At 37.9% G+C, this 18,396-nt stretch overlaps 4 protein-coding genes across 6 annotated transcripts; all 4 read left to right on the top strand.

Moving 5' to 3' along the window:
* The first annotated feature begins 963 nt into the window (after positions 1-963).
* Positions 964-4,042, top strand: LOC111777453 (calcium-dependent protein kinase 2-like). Its single transcript, XM_023657071.1, has 8 exons — positions 964-1,964; positions 2,048-2,191; positions 2,261-2,413; positions 2,551-2,666; positions 2,744-2,911; positions 2,994-3,121; positions 3,225-3,324; positions 3,407-4,042. Exons 1-8 carry the CDS (start codon positions 1,265-1,267, stop codon positions 3,497-3,499), a joined length of 1,602 nt encoding a protein of 533 aa, XP_023512839.1. The 5' UTR covers positions 964-1,264; the 3' UTR covers positions 3,500-4,042.
* A 1,610-nt stretch (positions 4,043-5,652) lies between these two features.
* Positions 5,653-6,905, top strand: LOC111777452 (dendritic arbor reduction protein 1). Of its 2 annotated transcripts, none has more exons than XM_023657070.1 (3): positions 5,653-5,766; positions 6,118-6,408; positions 6,604-6,905. In XM_023657070.1, the coding sequence occupies exons 1-3, from the start codon at positions 5,749-5,751 to the stop codon at positions 6,649-6,651; spliced, it is 357 nt and encodes a 118-aa protein (XP_023512838.1). In that variant the 5' UTR covers positions 5,653-5,748; the 3' UTR covers positions 6,652-6,905. The 2 variants fall into 2 exon arrangements, with proteins under 2 accessions (XP_023512838.1, XP_023512837.1); XM_023657069.1 differs by having other exon boundaries at positions 6,601-6,905.
* Positions 6,906-7,632: 727 nt separating this feature from the next.
* On the top strand, positions 7,633-11,972 carry LOC111777451 (pre-rRNA-processing protein las1-like). The gene is made up of 8 exons (XM_023657068.1): positions 7,633-7,884; positions 8,478-8,569; positions 8,807-8,914; positions 9,010-9,116; positions 9,239-9,294; positions 9,733-9,907; positions 10,008-10,283; positions 10,915-11,972. Exons 1-8 carry the CDS (start codon positions 7,717-7,719, stop codon positions 11,715-11,717), a joined length of 1,785 nt encoding a protein of 594 aa, XP_023512836.1. The 5' UTR covers positions 7,633-7,716; the 3' UTR covers positions 11,718-11,972.
* Positions 11,973-13,382: 1,410 nt separating this feature from the next.
* On the top strand, positions 13,383-17,958 carry LOC111777401 (F-box protein At2g32560). Of its 2 annotated transcripts, XM_023656978.1 has the most exons (6): positions 13,384-13,706; positions 14,551-15,166; positions 15,289-15,368; positions 15,480-15,658; positions 15,899-15,973; positions 17,349-17,958. In XM_023656978.1, exons 2-6 carry the CDS (start codon positions 14,591-14,593, stop codon positions 17,534-17,536), a joined length of 1,098 nt encoding a protein of 365 aa, XP_023512746.1. In that variant the 5' UTR covers positions 13,384-13,706; positions 14,551-14,590; the 3' UTR covers positions 17,537-17,958. The 2 variants fall into 2 exon arrangements, with proteins under 2 accessions (XP_023512744.1, XP_023512746.1); XM_023656976.1 differs by having other exon boundaries at positions 13,383-15,166.
* Positions 17,959-18,396: the final 438 nt, after the last annotated feature.

The following is an 18,396-nucleotide window of genomic DNA, read 5'->3' as shown; positions in this document are numbered from 1 at the left end:
ACTATCAACTATAAACGGTAAAGAAATATTCGAGCGTGAGTGGTCATCTGTTCAGGATATTACCATATACAATAAAGGACCCCATCTTAGATTACGAAATTGATGATATATTGTCGTTATACGTATGATATACATTCAAACGTGATTGATTACGTATTTAAGACATTGTCGTATATGATCAAAGATTGTGTTTCGTGTCATAGGGTAGATAACGTATTGTCATGATAATTACGATCTCGATGATCTTAAACGTACGAACTAATATATTAAATCTTAATTATTACTGATTAGTGTATCAACGGTTTTATGTTATAAACTAATCTTATATAATTTACCATATAATTGCAAAAATGAAAATGACTATATAAATATATATAATATATATGAAAATTTTATTTTTATTTTGGTATGTTGTTATTTTGTTTCATTTGAACTTCAAAAAGTAAATACGTGTTGGTTTTTTTAATTTAATTTAAAGTAGGAAACAAACATCTTTGATTTCAATTTATAGTATGCATTACTGTGGTATTAAATAAAGCATTAAAAAAAGCTTTATTAAGGGGAAAAAAGCTAAATAGTAAGGAAATCAATATTGTTAAAAGAAAATGATGTAAAAAGAACTGCCCAACCGGAGCGAAATTGCATCCGCGGGAGTCTGCTACGGCGGCGATAGGCATCCGTGAGCTTAGACTCGCCGGAAATTAGGAGTGTAAATGCAGTGAAAAATTAAATTGGGCCTTGTATACTTGGATTGGGCTTTCAATTGGGCCTTCTTGACATACAAATTTGGGCTAGCTCCAATTGGGCCCAAGAAAAGAAAAAAGAAAAAGGAAAAGAAAAGGATATTATCATATTTTCGGATCTAAAAGATATTCTAGAAAAAGGAGTTCCAAAAAAAGGAAAAATAAAAAATAAAAAAAAATAAAGAAATGGAAGAAAAATATAAAAGGAAAAAAACAGTTAAAATGAAGCGGGAAAGGCTGAGAACCTTAGAAGTGGGAGGGATTAAGGAAGACCGTGTCTATGGCTTCCTCCTACAATTCCTCTCTATCAATCCTCAGCGTTAGGATCAGAATTCCAAGCTGTCTTCTCCTCAATTTCCACCATTTTTCTTCCTTTTTTTTCTCTTTCTTTCCCGTTCTCTATACATGGATTTTTCTCCCTTGCTCACTTTTGGTTCTCCCCCAAATACCCATTCGATCCTGTCTTCTTCAAGTGCCCTACCCTTACCGCCGCCGCCATCCTCCCTCCCCATTCCTCCGCTATGGGCAACTGTTGCTCTCGTGAAAATCCCGACGAGCCTCCCACCAGCGTGAAGGATGGATCTAACGCGGATAAGTCCAAGGATGATGGCGGAAATTCTAATCAGGGCAACTCCACCGAGAATCCATCGAATAAAGCCGCTTCTTCGGCCTCGCCGGCGGATGCCGCTAAGAATACGAAGCCCTCTCAGATCGGAACTGTTTTAGGGCGGCCGATGGAAGATGTTCGATCCATTTATTCCATTGGTAAGGAGCTGGGAAGGGGTCAATTCGGGGTAACCCATTTGTGTACGCACAAGACTACTGGCGAACAGTTGGCGTGCAAAACCATTGCTAAGAGGAAGCTCGTAAATAAGGAGGATATTGAGGATGTTAGAAGGGAGGTCCAGATTATGCACCATTTAACTGGTCAGCCCAACACTGTTGAGCTTAAGGGAGCTTTTGAAGATAAGCATTCTGTTCATTTAGTCATGGAGTTGTGCGCTGGAGGAGAGTTGTTTGATCGCATCATAGCGAAAGGGCATTACACAGAGCGAGCTGCGGCTTCGTTGCTCAGGACTATTGTGCAGATTGTTCATACTTGTCATTCCATGGGGGTTATTCATAGAGATCTCAAGCCTGAAAACTTCCTGTTGCTGAATAAGGAAGAGGATTCCCCGCTCAAAGCCACCGATTTCGGTTTATCGGTGTTCTATAAGCAAGGTTTGCTCCATAACCTGACTGTTTCTTTTATAAATCTCGGCTGATTATGTTCTTATTCTGGTATGATTGTTGTTATTGTATAGGAGAGGTATTTAAGGATATTGTTGGTAGTGCATATTATATTGCACCAGAAGTCTTGAAACGGAAGTATGGACCTGAAGTTGATATTTGGAGCGTTGGAGTCATGCTCTACATTTTACTGTGTGGAGTTCCACCTTTCTGGGCAGGTAGTTTATTAGTTTTATGAATCTCTCTGCTGGGTTTGATCTTTTTGATAAGAGAAAATTGGATGACAGAATCTGAACATGGGATATTCAACGCGATCTTGCGTGGCCATGTCGATTTTACTAGCGATCCATGGCCTACAATATCACCTGCAGCAAAGGATCTTGTAAGGAAGATGTTGAATTCAGACCCCAAACAGAGATTGACAGCCTCCCAAGTTCTAAGTAAGTTCATCCTCGCATGAAGTTGTATGATAGAATGGTTGAATCTATGTATGATAGAATGGTTGAATCTACGAAGGAAAATTAGGAAGAGAAAAGGCAGGTTTATGAATTATGACCATCAATTCCTTCTCTATCAGGCCATCCATGGATTAAGGAGGATGGAGAAGCACCTGATACACCACTTGACAATGCTGTGCTCAATAGGCTCAAACAGTTCCGTGCAATGAACAAATTCAAGAAAGTCGCCCTTCGGGTAAGTGATAATGGACAACAAAAACAACAACAACAACAAAGCATTTTGGAATTATATATAATGTGCCAAATGGGCAGGTGATTGCGGGCTGTCTATCAGAGGAAGAAATCATGGGGCTCAAACAGATGTTCAAGGGCATGGATACTGACAACAGCGGCACAATAACGCTCGAAGAGCTAAAGCAAGGACTCGCAAAGCAAGGCACAAAACTCTCTGAATATGAAGTTAAACAATTAATGGAAGCCGTAAGTCATTGCTTAATCCCTATGAATCCGTAATGAGTTTTCTTGCTTGAAGAATCTGGATATTACCTTTTGGTTTCTACAGGCTGATGCTGATGGCAATGGAACCATAGACTACGACGAGTTCATTACAGCGACAATGCACCTGAACAGAATGGATAGAGAAGAGCATCTTTACACTGCCTTCCAGTATTTCGACAAAGATAACAGCGGGTAAACGGAATCGCATTCAAGTCGATTATAGCTAAAGTTTTCATTTTGAAATGGATAGGGAGTGTCACTAATGATTGAACCTCAAACTTTGTTATGCATTCAGATACATCACTACGGAAGAGTTAGAACAAGCTCTTAGAGAATACGGCATGCACGATGGAAGGGACATTAAGGAGATACTTTCTGAAGTGGATGCAGACAATGTAAGTTACTAAAAATCCACATACTCATACTGCTGCAGGTGGAGGGACACCAGAAACTGACCTGTGTTTTGAATTTGTACAGGATGGTCGCATCAACTATGATGAATTTGTGGCGATGATGCGAAAAGGAAATCCAGAAGCGAATCCCAAAAAGCGTCGTGATGTTTTCGTTTGATTTTGATCGTCGGGCGAGGAGAAGACCTGAATGTTTAGTTCTTCTGTAGAGAAATTATTATGAGGGTGAAGCTCACGGATGCTCATTGTACAATACTCATCATGTGAAGAGAATGGGAAAGGGTTTAATGCATATATTTACAATGTGAATGTGAATTGAATGGTGGTTCCTTTCAAAGATAGGAAATTGCCTTATGAAAGTAAAGGAAAGGAAAGGAAAGTAAAGGAAAGGAAAGGAAAGGAAAGGTCATTCTTACATCTAATTCTTAGGATTTAATGGGTGATTTATGATGTTTTTAGTTGTTCTTGGCCACCATTAGACAGAATAATTATTGCTCTTATGGTTGACTGATGGACTACAAACTTGAATTTGTTCAAAACGTCTAGTTTTATTCATAGAACAAAGAAAGCTGATAGTTTTGAACACACATTATTTGCAATTATAACTATAAGGTTTGTAAAGATTGTTCAGTTGAAGTCCTTTCAACAATGGGGTCTATGTGCAAACTTTGGTGGAAGTATTGGATAATTGTATTGTGTTTTATATGAAATTTTTATACATGTAATATTCTAATGATTGTTATTAATTCATCAGTATTTTTACACTAATATCCATCAATTTAGATCACCTACTAATTATATCCATCTTCTTAGACACATTTTTCCTTTCTTTTCAAATGCTCCACTGTAATTATTCTACATTATTCTACAAATACACCACACTGCCAGCAAATATTGTCCGCTAGGATTCACCACTAGCAAATATTATTCACTCTGACTCGCAAATATTGTCCGCTAGGATTCACCACTAGCAAATATTATTCACTATGACTCACCGCTAGCAAAATTTAATCCACTCTAATTCACTACTAGCAAATATTATCCATGAGAAAATCTACCAGTAATCACCGCTAGCAAAATTTATAATCCACTCTAATTTACTACTAGCAAAGTAAATATTATAATGAGAGAATTAAATCCAATCCACTTAACAACTCGCTACTAACAAATATTATCCATGAGAAAATTAAGAAATTTTTCTCACCGTCTTCGATATAAAATATTGATCTTGAAAAACAAATTATGATACACGATGCTGTGCAAGGGCTTGTCAGATGGCACGGCACAATAGGTCCGAGCCTAAGAGAGGAAATACACTGCTAAAACAAACAAAGATAGCAACCATCGCTCACTCGTGACCAGAAATTTACTTATCTTTCGTGGAAACACCGTACTTCTCTTGCATCCTGGCGATTTCATCCTCTTTCTTCTTCTGGTCGAACTTTTTGCTCATCTTGGCCTGCTGGTAGTACAACACGATCAGATACCGATTCGCAACGTTGAAACCGGAGAGGTGATCCACCGCCGTCTTAGCATCATAGATATCTTCGTAAACAACAAAGGCGGTACCTCTCGTATCCTTGTTCGTCCCAATCCGAATCTGCCGGATCGCCCCGTACTTGCCGAAGATATCATACATCTCTTCGCTGGTGGCAAATTTCGCACATACAAGACTCTGTTGACCTCCGGCGGCAGCCTAGCTGAATGTCGCCATGGACTATGGAGGAAGAAGGTTCCTTAAGAGCCTGTTTGGGAGAAGAGAGCGCGAGAAATTGGGCACAGGCTCAATTATCAAAGGACTCGAGTCCATCTACAACGAGCCTCTTCGAAAATGGCCCATCATTTTGTATGGCCATGGAAGTCCAAAATAAGTGGGCCGGGTCCAACTTGGCCCAACTAGCCTGTTACCTTCTTCGTGGTAAAATGAATGACTAAAATTACCGTTTATTTTTTTTTATAAATATAATCCATCAAATCATTTTTTTATAAATATAGTTGATCATATTTTTATAGATAAAATATAAAATGTAAAGGTATTTCTATTATTAAATTATCCTACTTTTTTTTTTCCTCCATTTACCCTTACTTAAACTTCAAATTCTCTATATTNTTTTTTTTTTTTTTTTTTTTTTTTTTTTTTTTTTTTTTTTTTTTTTTTTTTTTTTTTGGTGCTAAATAAAGAAGAGATCGATTTTAATAAATAGTGGAAAAACACAATTTAAACAAAAAAAAAAAAAAAATCTTTTCTTAGATAAAAGGAATTGGTTTTAGTCCAATTTGGAAGTCCCTATTTTTGAAGTTGTGAAACATATTTAAGGAGAAGGAAACTCTTTGTTTGAAGATTTCTTGCATTTATTTTCTATTCGGTGCTACAGTTCTCCCACCCCCATCCTCCCCTCTTCAGGCCGTATGGATTCTCGTACGGAGGTAATGCGATAATACGTTCTTCCATTCATTTCGTTCAGATTATCACATCAGTTTCTTTCGATTTCCATCCTTTGTTTTGAAAAAACGAATTCATCGTTGTTTAGATTATGGTTTTCGTTGAATCTTGTTGAATCTTGTTGAATCTTGGCCTTTGTTGTTTCGAAAATTTATTGTCCTAATTCAAGAGAATCGTTGCATTTCATTCTTGATTCCTGAGCAAAAGATCACCGTAATGGATACAAATCAATCAAGATCGCTAAAAATCGTGAGATGTGGAAGAGAAATATGATGAATCTATTTGAATATGAAACTGAAAGTTTGGTTGGTGTGTCTGTGTGTGTGTTTATACAGAATAGGTGGAAATCCGTTCCAGAATTTGGGGGGTGGGATAATAATACGCCTGATGCAAGCAATTATTCCGTTGTATTTTCTCGAGCTCGTGCCAATAAGAAACAGCAAAAGACCGATTTAACTGAGTTCAAAAGAGCCAGCCTAGGGAATGAAAAGGAGTTAATGGCCATCGCGGATAAACATGATCGCCACCACCAGCATCGCCACCGTCACGAACACCGACATCAACATCACCACCAACGCCACCACCCGCATCATGGTCAATTACCAGTGGATGGCGCTGTTGTCGGGGTAAGCACTTCAAATCGCTGAGTTATGTCCACTTTGATCTGTTCTTTTCCCACTTTAACCTCAAAATCCGATTGACCTAATTTGAACAAGAATTGAATGTAGTTATTAAGAACAGAAGGTGAAGAACATTTGTGTAGAACATAGTAGCTGCAGAATGTATGTCTCCTAATTGTTTTTGTTTGTGTAATCCAGCAGAAGAAAAAGAAGATTCTGTCCTGCATGAGTTGTTGTATCAAGCCTTGATATGAGATAAAGAAGGCAATCAACTTCGCTATGTTTTAGTGATATCATGCTGTTTTTCTGGATCTTCTTTTACTGGCATGTAAATGTAGCGAGACGTGTTCATCATATGGAAAATAAATGCGTCAATTTCCCCCTCCCTGCGTCTTTTTGTATAGGTTCTTTAGCTTATAAAACATGGAACCTTGTAATATATTCATTTCTTCATGGAGAAAACCAGATGAATACACTATGCAATAACATTATATTTTGTTCTTTTCCAAGTTGCTTTGGATCTACAGGGTGGACACAGCCCTTGCAGTCTCTGATATTCTGTCCATATCAACTTTCCACCATTTGTTCTACAGTCTATTTCTATGATAATTGAAGTTTTTTTAAGTTATAACATCTCTTTGTGTAATGTAGGCTAGTCTATGTCTATGCAACACGAACACAGACACAAACTCGACACAAACTCAACACACACAACACGGGCACGAACACGAACTCAATACACATGTAACACGGACACAAACACGACACGGCGACAGGAATTGATGGCTGGTCGTCTTGGGTCTTGGCGAACAGTGAAGAATCCCCGGAGGGTGGCTGCAATCCTGGGGCGCGGACCATAAATGGGCTTCAATTAAATGGGTCGGTTCTGGGTTCATTATGAAAAACCCATACAAATAGAAATAAAAAAGTAATTCCATCCCGCTCTCTTTCTCTCTTCTCCTTCTCTCGCCTCACGTATACAGCCGCCAGTCCTCCTCCTTCATCTTCGGCGATCCTCCAGCAACAGACCCACGCTACTCTCTGGCGCCAACAGTGAACAGCGCAACTCCGACCAGAAACCGCCGCTTCACCTACACGATCGACGACAGTTTGCTCCTCTTCACCCTCGCAGACGGCGACCCACTGCGCACGACGGCGCAACATTCTCCAGCACGAGCTGCTCCACATTTGGAATTCTTCTGAGGACTAATCGAACTAGATTTGAAGGCGAAGTTGAGTAAAAATATTATTCTCCATTGTTCTGTGAGCTATCCTTGTGTGTGGAGATACCAAGTTCCTTAGGAGTAGGTTTCGATGGAGTCACTGTTAGAATTGAAAGGAATGCCGGCGGAGAATGAAGAAGAGAATTCGTCGTCTTACAGCCGCAAATTGGTGCCCTGGTCAACTTGGAGCGAATGGCTTTTCGTTAGTCACTCACTCTTCTCCGACTCTGTAGACTCCGTTGCCGCCGCTCTGAGCAGAGTAAGCGTACCTATCTCCGCCGCATGTTTATTCTCCACTACGCTAATTTTCGAAGTTACATTTAAACCTGCAATTTTAAATTCTATTATGGCAAGGAAGACTATATAAAAGTTTGTCTAGCATTGTTTAGATCTAGAGAGATCGCCATTTTGTGTTTACCTAGAGGCAATGGGTAGCGATTGAAATCCTCGACCATGCCATGATTTAGTATCGGCTTTGCTATTTGAAATAATTTTCTCCATCGAAAGAATAATCCGAATGAATGGAGAAAATCACAATTCTTGTAAATATAATTTTCTAAAAAATAAGTAGCTCACAATAAGAAATTTATCTTCGACAATTGATGGTGAGTGTGAGCACACCTCATGGTTGATGATGTTAAGTTTTTCACAATGCCACAACTAAAAAAGTTTTGATACCAATTGTTGTATTTGAAGCAAGATCAATTGCACTCACACACCTACAAACAGAAATAAACAAAAAGACTCAAAGATTTACGTGGTTTGGGAGGAGAAATTGTCTTATGTCCACAAGTGACAATCAATCGCTATAATCAAAATTGACAAGTGTATCTCTTGTGGTTTTGAATTCAGATATCAACGTGGAGAAGCAGAGGATGTCTTCCAATTGTGGTTGAAGTTACAGCATCAATTATCGAAATCCAACAAAAAGATCCCTACTTCAGGTATGCTTTGATTCCCACTTCTTGCCTACTTATTTCATGCTATTATTCACTGTACCATATCGTTTCCAGCTCGAGCTATATTCTCTAGTTCTTTAATGTCATGTTCTCAACTTCCAAACCATGTTACAAAAAAAATCAACACTACCATGTTTTTAAGATCAATTATTTTTGTAACCAAGATTCTGTGGTGTTTTTTTTTTTTAATGTTCGTTATTTTCTTTCATTCATTCATCGAAGAAAGAACCAATCGGTGGATGCTTCAGTTCGTGGTACAGAGGAACAATTAAATAATGTTTCACTTTCAGAGGAAGCACTAGCCATGTTATATTGTATGGCCATTATGAGGTAATTTTTTTTAATGGTGAAGTACGAGGCAAAGCTTTCTTAATTTGTTACAAGGAACGCATGCTGATTGATATATTGTATTCTTGATTTTGAAGGCTTGTAAATGGTGTTGTTGAGAAGACACGTAAGAAAACAGAGGTTTCAATTGCTGTGGCAGCTGATGCTATTGGGTTACCTCGTATGCTGATTGATATTCGTCATGGTGAGTAATATCAAACATCATTTTGTACGCTGTCATTTTCCTTTTCCAGTTTTATGAACTTTTTTTTCTTTCTTTGTTTTAATGTTTTAATATTTTCATGTTTCTCTTGGCAATGGTTGTAGAGGGCTCTCATCGCGAACTTCCATCTCTTCAGGTGGTTCGGTGTGCCTCAACCAAGGTATGACTACGAAGTATGAACCCTCAACGTTCTTGGTAAAACCCATGTGATGATTTTCAACTCTATTACCGATATGGGATCTCACAATCCACCCCCCTTTGATGTCCAGCGTCCTTGTTGACACTTGTTCTCTTCTCCAACCGATGTGAGACCTCCCAATCCACCCCCTTCGGGTTTCAGCCTCCTGGCTAGCACATTGCCCAGTGTCTAGCTCTGATATCATTTGCAAACAATCCAAGCCCACCGCTAACATACATTGTCCTCTTTGGGTTTTCCCTTTTGGGCTTTCCCTCAAGGTTTTTAAAACGTATCTGCTAGGGAGAGGTTTTCACACCCTTGTAAATAATGCTTCGTTCTTCTCCCCAACCGATATGGGATCTCACACTTCCCGGTAGAAGTATTTTTAAGTGAAACCTTGTTGATGTTTGGTGATTCCAGGCGCTTTGTTGGTTGAAATCTTATTATTGGGGACCTCAGGAGAAAGCTATTCCATTTCAAGGTGATATAAGCACTACCATTAGAAAGGAAATCAAATCCAAACTTCGTCATTTGGCTTTCAATTTAAAAGTGAAGCAAAATCCTCAACTTGAATCTGCCCTGGTTAAGCCAAAACGTATGCGTTTAATCTCTCCCTTGCGATTTTGTTCATTAATTAATATCTTTAAATCTTTGGACTTAGCTGAGTAAATGAAGTACTAACAGTACCTTTTCAGGTTTCAAGACAAAGACTGCCGAGACACTGAAGGTTCTTATTCAGTTATATTCCACATTCTCTTCAGAATTTGTATCTGTATTGTTGGGACTCTTGTTAAAGGCAATGACGTCATCAGACTTGGCGTTTCCCAAAAAATCCAAGAAATCCAGCAGCCCTGTATTGGATGGTTGGAAGCTTACGATTGCTAAGATCTCAAATAAGGAGCCAGAATTGCTTTTAGATCTGCTGCAGGCAGTTCTAGAGAAGATCAGGACTCAAGAAGCCTTGGAATATGGTAGGATTAAATATGAACCGTCTAATCCTTTTAGATTTTCTGAGCTTTATGATGAGGCTGTGGCATATACTTGGCTAGTTACCGTTTTACCATGACCTCTAGGAGTTAGCTTTTGGGCCATTATAGAACCACACGTATGCATGGTTGGAGAGGAGAACGAAGCATTCTTTATAAGGGTGTGGAAACCTCTCCCAACGTTTTAAAACCGTGAGGTTGCCAGCGATACGTAACGGGTAAAAGTGGACAATATCTACTAGCGGTGGGCTTGAGTTGTTACAAATGGTATCAAGGTCAGACACCGGGTGGTGTGCTAGCGAGGACGCTGGGCCCCCAAGGAGGGTGGATTGTGACATCCCACATCAGTTTGAGAGGGGAATGAAACATTCCTTATAAGGGTGTGGAAACCTCTATCTGGTAGACGTGTTTTAAAAATCATGAAGTTGGAGAGGGGAATAGGGGAATGAAACATTTCTTATAAGGGTGTGGAAACCTCTCTCTGGTAGATGCGTTTTAAAAACCATGAGGCTGACAGCGATATGTAACGGGTCTCTCTTCATGCATCTTCTCTCTCTGAATGGCTCTCTCTACGTGTGAGCATGGTTTTCTTATTTCCTTTTTCCTGTTCTTTCAGAAAGTCAGTACTCCATGTCCTCAGCCCACAAAATGGATAGCTGTCAAGTAGCACATCTGTCCTCTATGTTTGCATGGCTCGTTGACAAACTTAAGTGCAAAGAAGTTTTTTCTGGAAAACACACTCCGGAAGGTATTCTTATGGAGTTGCTACGTAAATGCCTTGTGGTATCAGCTCCTTGCAACAAGCGGCTTATGGATTCAGCCACTGATCTTGCACACTTATTGGATAACAGTTCTCTAGTGAAGAAACTGAAGAAACTACCATTTCTCAATCAACCAGTTCCACATTTACTGGACGAAGAAAATCCGAACCAAACCACGTCTGAAAACAGTTTCAACCAGGCCGAGTCGCTCCGCGAAGCAAGTCGGAAACTCGAGATCATTAAACTCCACAAAAGAAAGAACAACTTGGCGACAAATCCAGTAAATGGTAATGTTGGAAGTTCCAGCAGCAGATGGACTGTGGTAAGTTCGTGGACTCCATGTCCCATTGGTATGTTGCCTCGTTCGATTGGCTGTTCGGGTCGGCTCCCTGTTCTTGACCTCGATTCCGAGAACAAACCAGGTTCGGAAGAGCTGAGAAGCAAAGAGAACTGTGAAGTCACCAACTGTAGCCACAAGAGGGAAGGCAGTTCTGATATTCAGCATCTTGATAGCTGTACTGTCAAGAAAATGAAGGAAACAGATGATGTTGAGTCAGCTGAAGATGTTAAAGGGCGTTTGTTGATAGGTGGGATATGGAAGAAAGTTGGGGAACAAGAATTATCTGCCATTCAGTCTGCGGTCAGGATATTAATTTAAATTCTTTCACAGTTGCTGAGATTTTTGCTGTCAAAACAAAATCATAGCTTGTATAAAATTTCATCGATAGGCCCAAAAAAAATGAAAGATGGGAGCTTTGTTGGACCACAAAGGCCCATTTCGTGGATCTATTTCGGGCCAGCACCAAATTTAGGCCCAAACTGGAGTCTAGAGATGCACCAATTGGGCCAGGCCCAATTTCTTCCTCCATGTCATTTGCTGTTCAACCTAATAGTATTTCTATTATTATGTGGATTTCTTTTAGTGGGTTGCGTGTGATGGATTATATATAGATATATCATATTAGATTTAGATTTATTAAATTATTAGGCGGTTTTCTTTCATTGGGTTGCGTGTGAAATTGGGTAACCACAAATATAATGTAATTTTTTTTTTTTTTTTTTTAACAAATATAATGTAATGTTTAAAACGTGGGAGAAGAGACATAATATGAAGTGGCCAAAAGCGAGACCACCATATTTAAATCCCCACTTTATTTTCTTTTCATTTTACAATTTTACAACTTTCCTTATATTCATTCATTTATTTTCCAACTTTGGTTGTTTTTAATTTTCCAATTATATTTTAGTTTCCAATTATTTCACATATAAAATTATTATTATTTTTTTTTTTTTTTTTTTACCATGAATCGACTTGAAAAAGGGGAAAAAAATGTCGGAAAAAAAAAAGGAAAAAAGAAAAACTTATGGAATAAAATATTCTATCTAATTTGAATATATTTTAGTTACTAAAAAGAATTTTCATTAGAATTTTGGAATTTAAAAAATTGTGTCGAATAGTAACTTGAAATAAATTAAATTATTATATCCATTATTAATTAATGTTAAATAAAATCAAATATTTTAATTTACACGTGCTTAATTTTGGAAAATTATATGATATATTTTGATAAGACGTTTTTGGGAGAAGACTAGAGATTGAATCTTATAATCAAAANAGTAAATTACAAAAATTATATTCAAAAAATACAAAATTCATTTAGATTCCTCAATTGAAAATTTGAGCAGACTCTTTGAGGCTAATTTGGTAATTTCAATCCGTTACGTATGTGACATTATTTAATTATATTATGTGACTTGACAAGACATTTGAGTAATTACAATCCAATTGCACGAATAAAAATACAGTACCAAATCTGCACGTGCAAATAACCAATAATGCACCTAAATAATTATTTTATTTATTATTTTAAGAAATTAAAATATTATGCTTTTATCTCTAAATTTGAATTTTTTTATTTATGTACATACATAAATTTTATATTTTATAATAAGGTAAAATTACAAATTTAATGATTTAATTCTTACAATTTTAAAATGAATCTAATTTTTAAGTTTGTGCAATATTTAAAATTTAAATAATTATTTTTTTTAGTACATTAAAATTTTAACTTATAGCTAATCAGGGCTTAATTATGCTAATTTTGAAATCAATAATTATATATGGAACGGTCTTTTATTAAAAAAATATATATTAAAACCTTAGTTGACTTGGCCCACAAATCCAAAAGGCTAACGGTGGTGATCTGTTTTAACCTCGTGTGACGTGTCTACATATAATTGGTGTAACGATGAAGATACTGAACGTAGGGGAACAAAGCCCAAACCTGCCAATAATAATATCACGGAATCGGAAATTTTTTCTGGTTAAACGGATTTTGCTCCAACTTGTAAGGAAGAGAGGGAATCTTGGAAAGAGAGCGATGAAGAATGAGAGAGATGGGTTTTAATTATTGAGTTTTTAAGGTTTATTACTTCGTTTGATTGTATCCACACAATAATACCCTCCAAAAATCTCCTTCTTCTTCGAGCCTCGAACGCCCATTAAATACTTGCCTTTCTCCTTCGGTCTTGCACACAACCTGTTTGATTATTTGCTCAAGAGAGGGATTGAGGGGGATTGACAGCTCTGTGAGTGGTGGTGAAGGATTTGATGGTCTTTTGATGAGGAAGGCGACTTCGTTTTGAGGTGAGAATAAAGGACCCCAAATTCTTCATCACTTTCATCATCATTATCATCATATCCTCAAATCCATCTCTTTTTACCTCTTCTTCTTTGTTGCCATTAGTTCAAGATCTCAGTGTCCTTGTCTCGTGTGTAATTTCTACATTTCTTACAGTTCTAAGGTGTTGGGTGCACCCATTTGTGGCTTCTGTTCTAACCCAACAGCCCCGATCTGTTTGTTTGCCCACCTCATTCTTTTGGTTTGAATCTTTTTTAAGAAACGAAATCAGAGATTTTGGAGATATGGGTCATTGCATCTAGACTCTTTAGCTTTATTATCCTTAATTTTCCCCCTCTTGGGGTTCCAGGTGTCAGAAAACCACAATTGATTTGAGACTGCCCCACTTAATCGACAAGCTTCATTCGTGGGTTCATCCAATACAACCTATTTAACTCTCCTCCCCTGATTTTTATTTGAATAACAGCTGGGTTTGGGCGTTTTCTACGTTTGAATGCTTTAAAGGAAGAAAGATTGAGAAGCTGAGGAAGCTGTAAGTTAAGCCGAAATTTCAACACCAGAGTTTGTCTTGTGAGGTGGCTAAAGGCACCTCTAGTTTGCTCTGTTAGAGTTTGGCGAGGAGGCCCACCGTTGGGGTTGGTGGGCTTATTTGATCGGATTAGAACCCTCATCTGAAATGTGCCTCAGGCTCCCATACTAAGCTTACCTTTTCCCCTTGTTAACCATTGTGTTCTTCCCACAGTTGGTTCTTCCATTGATCTTTTCCACTGTCTTTTATTTGATAAATACCTCTTTTGTGATGCTTCTTTGTTTCTTCCTCACATGTATTTCCTTCATTTTCTTTTTAAGGTCCCTCCTTCTCAAACCTCTCCCATCATGGGCAGGTGAGATGAGGTTCTTGTCCCATTGGCTATGGAAAGAATTATCGTTCCTTCCTATCTACAAGGTGATCAAGAATAGTTTTTGTACTTATATATCTAGTATTCCATCCAATATATCCTTTAAAAAGAAGCATCTTTCGAAAGTAGAGAATGTTGAGGAAAGTGATGCGATGTCCGTGTTGGACTTGCCGGAATTGGCCTTGGAATGCATTCTAGAGAGTCTTCCACCTGATGCTCTTTGCAGTATGGCGGGTGTTTGTAGATCATTGAGAGAGAGATGCATAAGTGACCATCTTTGGGAGAAGCACATGAAAAGAAAATGGGGTAAAGTTATTGGTCAAGCTGCTTACAGAGAGTGGCAATGGCATCTTGCTTCTAGAGCGGGTGCGGGTAACCTTAATCAAAACAATCAGAGGAGCTTAATTAGACTTTTTTCCTTTGGTTGGTCTCTTTCATGGATTAGATCAAAGGTTCATGACAAGAACACGCCACGTAATTCTCTACCGGTTGATTCTATCATGGCTTGGTATCTTGCTCTTGAAACTGGCAAATTCTGGTTCCCGGCTCAGGTCTATAACCGTGAGGTAAACATCTAGTGATCATATACTTCAAGTTGTTAACTAACTTCTTTTTTATGTATTCAGATTTCACCCCTTCTCATCATTAAGTTTTTAGCTCTTCCTGATCTAAATATTCAATTATGCAGAATGGCCATGTTGGTTTCATGTTGTCTTGTTATGATGCGGAGCTTTGCTATGATCCCCGTTCGGACACCTTCCAAGCGAGGTGATTAAGCGAACTGCCCTTGTCTAACTCGATCGCGCAATTATCGTGCTGTTACCGTCTTTCTTTTACTTAGTTTCATTACAGTAGTAGTAAATGGACTGTTTGTTACAGGTATCCTCCACATGGTAGGCGAGCAATCGCACTAGAAAACGGGGTGGAATGGGAGAGGCTTAGAGCACCACCCATCGATACTCCTCCGCACAATCTTCATGTCTCTGACTGTTTGAACGAATTATTCCCTGGTGACCACATTGAGATACAGTGGAGAAAGAACAAAGATTTCCCTTATGGTTTGTTCTTGAGCCTAGATCTATTTTCAGCTTTGGAATTATCTTATATAATTTCTACTCCTTATAAAAGAACTTTGTTTCGTATTAATATACTTATAGAAAAGTAATCATATCAAGAAGCCTTCACTCCTTAATAGAAAAGATAGATAAGGAAAACATGAACTGTTGTAACCTTTTGTAGCTTTGTTTGAGTCGTTGGTTAATTTTAAGGGGTTGTAAAATATGGCATGTACATTGCAGGTTGGTGGTACGGAGTTGTAGGTCACTTGGAAACATGTGATGGGAATAATATTCACTGCAGATGTCATTACAGTGGTGAGTTTTATTCGGCACTTTTAATTTAAGCATTTATTTTGGATTGTTCCTTGGTGTGTGTGTTCTGAAATCTTGATTGTGAGATTCAGCTCCAAATATAAACCAATTAAATGGAAATAACGCATAAAGAATCAAGAGAGGTCCACAAAAAGAGGGGACATAGCCAAAAAAGAATACAAAGAACCAACTTTTGGTAATAAGAAACAGAGGATGAAGTAAGTTTGACTTAAGAGCACAAAGAGATGCATTACAATGGTAGGTAAATAGGTTTAGGTCAGGGAATATCATTAAGGAAGGTTTTCGGTTGAGTCGTTCCTTCCTGTTCAATCTCATTAATCATTCCTTAAACCTTAAACCTGACTTAAACCTTCCAAAAGAGAAGAAATTGATGAGGCAAGAAAACTGAAAGAAATAAGCTACAAGCTCCCCATCAACTGCCTCGGTTCGAGGGTTTTTACTTTCGAGTCAGGTCCACTCCTTTCATAAAACAAGGTCAAAATGACCGGCTCAATGAGCCGCCTTTAAGCAGTGCTTCTCTTGTCGACTCATAGATGATGAGGCAAGAAAACTGAGTGAAAGAAAATAGTTTGGTCTCATTACTCTTTCTTTAAGAAACTTAAAAGAAACAAGCAAACACCTACCTATTTAGAACCTCAATCAAAGAGATAGTGAAACCGAGTTCAATCAGGGGAGGATAATTATGAGTAAATTAGACTTAGGAGCACAAAGAGATGCATTAAAAGGTTCTGCCCCCACCCCTGTCTTAGAATTATTATTATCTGAACCTTTATATTTGTAGAAAATTACCCAAACGTTCTTTAGAAGATTAGGCATTACTTGAAATGTGGATGAAATGAATGTGGCATGGGCAGAGCCAGTTTGTCTGGGTTGCCATTTCAGCACCCTATCAAAAAGCATCTCATTTTTTAAATGTGGACCAAACTTTTTGTGCTATTTGATTGGTCCCCTAGACATTATTGTCAGTATGTTATTATTTCTACCAACATATTCATAGCTTAGTCTGAGTGGAATTCTTATGTCCAACCACTCATCAATTGAATTGTCTTAGTGGAACGTTTATAGGCCAACCACTCTGACGTAATTGAACGTTTCCCTAAGCCCTAAGCCTTTTGAGTTGGTGATGTCTTGTATAGTAATGCTATGAATGACCAGTCTCTTCTACGGGTAATAATAGAAAGAAGCAAAAGAATATTCTCCTGTACTTCTAAGACATGTCGTGGATTTGAGATTCAAACCTCTAACCTTTTAGTTAAGAATATAATGCTTTAACAAATGGAGTTATACTAAGTTGACATTCTTACGTATTAATGATGAAGACTAAAAGTGGTTGTTTATATGTAAATTTTGTCAACAGACACTGTGGTATTAGAGTTCAATCAGTACAACCCGGGTTCGAGATGGAGACTCGCAAGTATAAACCGAAAAGAACATCGAGAGGAAGGCAACGAGATCGACGGGTTCTACGGAGGAATCAGGAAGCTTCGGTTCGATGAAGAAATTTTGATGTGGAAGCAACTTTGGCCTACAGACATCTTGGAGTAGTAGATCCTTCTTCTTCCTTTTGTATAAACCAATTGTTTTGCGTTGTTCAGGATATGAAAAGTGATGACAGCAGAAGAAGATAAAAGGGAATCTGTATGGATTCATTGACGTGAAGAGCATAGCTGTCTACTCTCCTTCCCACATTGTTGAGCTAATCTATTGCTTTAAATGTTATTTTGTTCCTTCTTTTTTGGTGGGAATCTCTCCTCGCTTTAATGCGATTTGTGGTCCTTCTAAAATTGCCTCCCTCTGATGCCTACATTCATGTTCAACACACGAGAGACCTCATGATTGGGTAGTTCAGCGTCCCTTCCTTCCTTTTTGTTGTTGTCGTGGGACAAATTTCAAGAGTTGTAGTTTTCAGGGCATCACACGCCTTTCATTCAAATAAAGAAAAAAACATATGCTACCATTCATGCTTATCAGATTGTTCATCGTAACGCTGTGGAATCTGGCTTCCTATAATGGAAATTAATCCCGGGAGCCCTTGTTGACGATCCTTTACTCCGATAGCATCTAGGGTTCCTTGAACAATGTGATCTCACACCGGGTAAATTCTTAACCCTTCCCCCTCCTACTAAGACTACATGTTCTTGTAAATTATGGCCAATACCAGGTACAAAGTAGTGATGATTTCAAATCCATTACATCACGTTTCGTAATTATTTGGTTTTTGTTCTTGAATTTAGACTATTTAATTCCTTAACTAAAAAATATTTCACTTATTTTTATTAATTAATTTGAAAGAATTAAATAGATTTTCAATAACCACTAAAATTCATTAAAAATTAGAAGCATTAATGAAATTTGGTAAATGTAAATTTTGAAATCTATGAAATAAATTAAAAAACACAAAATTT

This window comes from Cucurbita pepo, chromosome LG16 (genome assembly GCF_002806865.2).
Source record: "Cucurbita pepo subsp. pepo cultivar mu-cu-16 chromosome LG16, ASM280686v2, whole genome shotgun sequence".
In the NCBI taxonomy this organism is placed as follows: Eukaryota; Viridiplantae; Streptophyta; class Magnoliopsida; order Cucurbitales; family Cucurbitaceae; genus Cucurbita; species Cucurbita pepo.
The sequence above is the reverse complement of the archived record's forward strand: the minus strand, read 5'-3'. Positions and strand labels throughout refer to the sequence as shown.